The sequence below is a fragment of the Acanthisitta chloris genome, unplaced genomic scaffold (assembly GCF_000695815.1).
Source record: "Acanthisitta chloris isolate BGI_N310 unplaced genomic scaffold, ASM69581v1 scaffold17063, whole genome shotgun sequence".
Taxonomy (NCBI): domain Eukaryota; kingdom Metazoa; phylum Chordata; class Aves; order Passeriformes; family Acanthisittidae; genus Acanthisitta; species Acanthisitta chloris.
The window spans coordinates 47,709-53,659 of record NW_008666736.1 but is presented as its reverse complement, the minus strand read 5'-3'; the positions used below and the strand labels follow the sequence as shown (position 1 = coordinate 53,659).

Here is a 5,951-nt window from a genome sequence, read left to right as displayed (position 1 = left end):
CAGCCTCAAGCCACGGACACACCCCTCTCTGCACATCTGCACCCGAGCGAGCGCGCAGAGGACCCCGCGGGGTGTCCCCCCCGCACTGCCGCCGCCCGCTCCGCTCGGAGGGGCCGCGAGCAGGCAGGCTCAGCACAGCGGGGCAGACACATCCCCCACGCCCGGGGAAATGTGACCTTCTCGGCGGCCCCGAGTGGTGCAGCCCCCTCCCCACCCCCTCCTCATTGCACCAGACAGCGATGCGAATTACCTTCCTCCAGCTCGTCCATGCTCCCGATCTTCCGCGACCCATCGATGGTGTAAATGTAACGGACTCCCTGAGGCAGATTAATGTTGTCGGACAGGGACCGGGTCAGGTCAGCCAGGAGGGCATCAAAACTTCGGAAGCGGTCAGAGGACACGGCGTATACAATCCCCTTGAAGTAGCGGTCCCCGTTGCGATAGAAACGCACCTTCTTGGCTTTCTTCTCGTTACTCAGTGCCTGTAAGGTCCTGGTTCTGTAGAAGCTACAGTGAGCACTGTGAGTGGGGCTGGGCAACCCGTTCATACGTGAGCCTCGCATGTTTCTGGACGCCTTGTCTCTTTCGTCAAAGTGTCCAAAATCAAGTTCCATAGTTTGGTGAACCCTAAAGATCTGAAGCTGGGCAGGAAGGAGATGGGGAGAGAAGGAGTGCAGAGGGACAGGTTAGAGCCCAGCAGAGCCACAATCCAGAGAGAAAAAGACACTAATGCAAAGGCTGTGTCTGGAGCAGGACAGATGCATTTGGGAAGCTCCCCCTCCCCTGACCCAGATTTGTATCGATTCTGGGGACTGAGAGTAGGAGGGGTCCTCGCATTTTGAAAAGGATCCAACTACTGGGGGCAGGGAGCACGTTTCTAGAGATCTGTCTGCTCCTGCACCTGGGAGTTTTCAAAGTGCAGTAAATTGGGACTTGAGGCCAAAGGAATACATGGCAATCGCAACTCAGCCCCCAAAAACTCATCCAAACACCAGTTGGCAATGAATTAAACCTCTGAACCCTGTGAGGTTTCCTTTGGCAACAGAAAACAAGGAGTTCCCAGTAAGTCAGCCCTTCAATCTGTCGAATCACGGAAGGACCCAGAGCATCTGAATGTTTAACATTAGAATAAACTGGCATTTATGAAAGAATGGTCACAAGGGAATAAGCAGTTTCTTTGTGACAGCCTGTTCAATAAGGGTTAGCAATGAGATCCAGCCCTCCCTTCCCCCTATCCGCAGCCCCCTCCTAGCCCATCAATCAATTCCCAGGACCAGCCTACATCTCCAAGAAGAAATGACTGCAAAGAAAAATCTGTCATTGAAACGCAGCTTCGGTAAGCTCTTTTCAGCCCGAGTCTCCTCTGAATTGCATTTTTGCTCTCGTTTAATGAGGAGTAGAAAATAAAGGGGCTATTTCCACCCCCCTTCCAGCCCTAAGTGATTTAATTGCTGGAAGTGCCCGTGCCCCGGGGACACGCCGCCCCTGCTCCTCACCTTTCATTGTTCTGAGCACGGGGGCTCCCGGCACAGAAAAGCCGAGGCGAGCTGACACCCAGCAAGCAGGAATTTTGCACAGTCTCTAGTTTATGCTCAAGAACAACCTTCCTCCCGTACCAAACCCCAACACAAAAGGAGAAGGAACCCCCCAGCCCTTCAACAGGGACCCTTCCACTCCCCCAGCAGAACCAGGAACATGCAACTCATGTATGTTTTTTGCATGTTAACACAGGGCTGAAAAGACATTTACACCAGTACTTGGCAGCCAGGTATAAATCTAGGAAAAGCTGTTGCTATCTCTTCCACACCCCTTACATTTGCCAGAACGAAGCTCCTTCCCTGTATTTTACAATGTCAACGTGACCTGTGCAAGAAAAAATCATTGTTCCCAGTCTGCAGTGCAGCAGATGACAATGCAGACGATCTGCACAGAAACCCCAAGATGGGAACATTACCCCCACGATGTCAGTTGGGGTAGATTCAGTCTGGTGTCTTGCACTGAACAATGAAACATCCAACCAACTTCGGGAATGAATCAGAGGATGCAGGGGTTTTCATTTTAAAATGAACTGCAGATGCTGTAAGATACTAAGAAAAGATTCCTCCTTTCTGTTACTTTTCTGCATGCAAATCACTGAAAAAAGCTCTACTCACCGGTTTTCAGCACGCAGGGTGGAGATGCTGAGAGAAAGAAAACCAGGCTCACTCTGCCTTTGTTGTCTGAGCTCCAAGCAAGAAATTCCTGCCAGGGTGGATGAGACGCCTCCTAGGTCCTAGTGCCTTATTCCATCCCTTCACGGTAACTTTGCCTCAGTGGTTTTTACTCTCACCGTCAGTCGTCTGCTTATAGTCTGTGTTTGAGAGGAAAACAGCGTGTTCATTCCAGCTCTGGATAGGTTAATAGATGGGTAAATAAATAGTTTAAAGGGGCAAGTTTGGGGGTGATGTTTGGAAGGATGCAAATTTCCCCTTGAATCCAGCTGCACCAAGAAAGAATCTGGCCCCACTGGGGGGGGGGGCAGGGGGGGGAGAGGGGAGAGAGAGAAGGGAAAAAAAAGAAAAAAATTTTAACAAAGGTAATTGACCAATACTACAGGATTAGCAGTACAAGGGGGTCACAGCTGCAATCCCACAGTGTGCTATAATGCTGGCACAAGCCTCCTGTGCATTAGGAAGGCAACGAAGAAAACTGTTGACCGGTGGAACTGGGCACAGTCCTGCTCCTGTACTGGTTTTACATAGCATTCGTGGTTAAGGGAGAATTCACTTGGTGGTTCTGCATGAGGTGCCCCTAAATACTTTTTCTCTGTTAACATTGGATGCAAGCCAAAGCCAGAGCGCTGAATCCCAGTTCATTCAAATTCCCAGGGGGTTCAGGATGGAGTCATTCGACACAGGCTTAACCCAACAGATCCACTGTGGCTCATATCCCAAAGTAAGAGAAGTTTATTTTCCAATTCCATTGCAGGAGGACCCAGCTGTTACAAAAATTGTACTGGACTCTTTGACTTTGACAGCAAAATCTTTCACCTGCTTTCTGGGTGGAGATTTCTATCCTGCAGTTAGAAAAGCAGCACCACTAACCCTGCTCCTAAGTCCACTGAGGCTGGCCCCATCTTTACTTTAGAAAAGAATGGGAGCTGGAAATGGGAGAGTCTTCCCATCTGTAGAAGGAAGTCTTTCTTAACAACGCTGTGTCTGTTTTGAGTGAAAACATCAGATGTTGTCATTTTGGCACATCACAGCAGTATCACATTTACACAGAAGAAATTAGTATTTACTCCAGCTTTGTCTGCCCTGTACATGATAGTCCAGGCAACACTGACACAAACCCACTGAGAGCTCATCTTTGTTTGCCAGCAACTTTCACACATGACGTTTGTAAAAAGTTTCTTATTCCCTGAAACCACCCTTTTATTCAAAGGTTTCCATGCATCCTCTGCTAAAGCTTCTGGATGCTCCCTTATGTGCATGGTGAGATCACAACAATGGAGACCACAAATCTGCTCTCCTTCCTGGGGAATTAGCACTTGAGAGGACCCTGGGGAAGAACAGGGTCTGTGCTCTCCAGGGCATATGTCAGTAGGTCTCTGGATGCAGTTGCAAGAGGGTACCTGGGACTTCAAATGTTCTCCTTCCCATTAGATCCTAGTCCAAATTAGATAATTCCTGGCTGTTCATCACCACAAGATTAATCTGTCCAGGATTAACAATTCTTTCCTTTCCCACAATACTGCTGTAAATATAAATTTATTCATGCTTTAAAAATTTGCCAAAGATATAAGTCATTATGCATGTGCCAAGTACAGTAACAGCAAGAATAGAGAAAATGAGACCAAATTCAGTCATCAGTGGCCCAGAGCTTTGACAGAGAAGAGGATGAGTGGGATGATGCCTAAGGATCTGGATACTACCCCATAGCAACCTGGCAGGATGATGTAAACCCAGTGGAATTGTACCACAACTTACTCATCTCCCTAGTTTGACTTGTGTGGTAAATTCTGAGGACAGCAAAGAGTGTCAAACAGCATTAACAGATGGCTCTTGACTTCTTTCTACATGCGAGACCATACCCACTGGTGAGATGCAGCATGTCTATAAGAGTGTGTCTCCTCAGGACACTGCCTGAAGTTTTTTGAAGGATTTGCACTTCCTTTTAAAAACAGGATTACTCCAGCAAGAGACCTGATACTTTTTCCTGACAAGGATAAGCTTTCTATAGCAAATTATGGTAATGTTTATCTTGGGTAAAACCTTGAGTTACTCCTAAACAGTTGTCCTCCTTTAATCCTGCCCCAAGCCCAGAAGGATCTCAGCAGCCAGAGCCCCACTGGAGGTGAAGAGCCCTGGAGCCAGACTGATTTTACATGTTCTCAGGGAAATCACACCATATTTGCTTCTCTTCAAGTGAGAACAGGATCACCTCATACTACAGACATTGGTTGGGTGCTGGAAAAAGGCATGGGAATCAGTAGCTCTTTCTTGAGGAATACAAGGGCCTGCTCCTGACTTAATTTCTGTTGGTCAGGCACAAGAGCTTCTTCATTGGCCTTAAGGAGTTAATGCTAGTCAAACCCAACAGAAGAGACTCACCCTCTGAGATATCATAATCTAAACAATTTCAGGCAGCATGGGTGACTGAGAATTGGAAAGAAAATTCTGCTTCCCATCAATAATTTCATCTAGCTATAAAGGAAATATAAATTTAGCTCTTCAGATTAAATTATCTGCTTTCAATCAAGTGAATCATCTTTCCTCCAAGAAGCTAATACTGCGACTTCTGCCTGTGTAACTAAATACATGTAAAGATATGTTTGTTGACAATGCTGAGCAACTGTAACACTTTGAAAAGGGACAGACTGCAGGTAAAAGGGATTGTGGGAATGCTTTATGTTAACTTTTTCACATACACCTAGAAAATCCAGTTTCTAGCATCATTAGGAGTTGCAGTCTCAAGTACTCTATGTCAATGCCCAGTTTGCTATTCAGCTTCCTGAATTCTATAGAGAATTGCGTCTGATAGCACAGTACATTTTCTGATCAGGATGTAAGTTTGGGTGATAAATATCCAAGATCTGGCTGTGCCACAGATGAGAATTATGGAAAATCAAGTGATCATTTTTTTTGAAGGATGCCTTGGATGAACATTTTCAAGTCAGTCTATTTAGAAGCACACATTTAATTATATTTCGTATTTTAACCTCTGTTGTTCTGGACTGCTTTGAAATTGCCATCCCCAATCACTGCTTTCAAGGCTTTGCTTGATGTGAACTTACACACCAAAACCCTCTGAAATGACAAATTAATCTTTCAGGACTCTGCCAAATGTGTCCAAGCACTAATGACTGAAAGCCCACAAAGTCAATGGCTGTTTTGACCCTATAGAGCAACAGCCTTTAAATCTGAATCTTAAAATGAGCTGAGAGTTTATGGAAGAATTATCCTATATCAGACTATAGAGTTTTGTTTCTCCTACATAATACTGTGAGCTAATAAGCAACGAGGACTTGGCAAACTTTCATCACATAACATTTGTTTCCTTTAGAGATTTATTTTTATAGGGACCACACACATCTGAAAGCCTTTTAAATACCGATGCTAGAGAGCCAAAATCAGCCCAGCCGCTGGGGAGAGGAGGGTGGAGGAATACCTCCAGAGCACAGTTTCCCCACGCCAAGGCTGTTCAGACCTTGAAGTTAGAGGACTGGACCCTTCTACAGATTGAATCACTGGAAACCCCAGGGAGAAGCAGGAATAAAGTTTTCATCAGGGGAAGGAGGAGAGGGTGGAAGCAGAAGCTGAGCTCCAAGCAGCTGGCAGTGTGGACACACCTGTGCCCTACAGCACCAGTGTCCCTTGGGTGAGACCTGTCACTCCTCCAGACCCCAGAGGCTGTGCTGAATCAGTGCATTTGTGCTGGGGCCCCACACCCTTGGCAGATGCCCTCAATCT

General features: G+C 46.5%; 1 protein-coding gene across 1 annotated transcript in view; it reads right to left on the bottom strand.

The window, feature by feature from the left end:
• DCX (doublecortin) overlaps positions 1-2,323 on the bottom strand; it is a 70,885-nt gene extending 68,562 nt beyond the window's left edge. Inside the window, exons 1-2 of the mRNA XM_009072259.1 lie at positions 2,154-2,323; positions 251-641 (exon numbers count right to left, since the gene is read on the bottom strand). Coding sequence (XP_009070507.1) covers positions 251-614 — 364 coding nt within the window. The 5' untranslated portion in view covers positions 615-641; positions 2,154-2,323. The remainder of the gene's footprint in view (positions 1-250; positions 642-2,153) is intronic.
• Between the last annotated feature and the right edge of the window lie 3,628 nt (positions 2,324-5,951).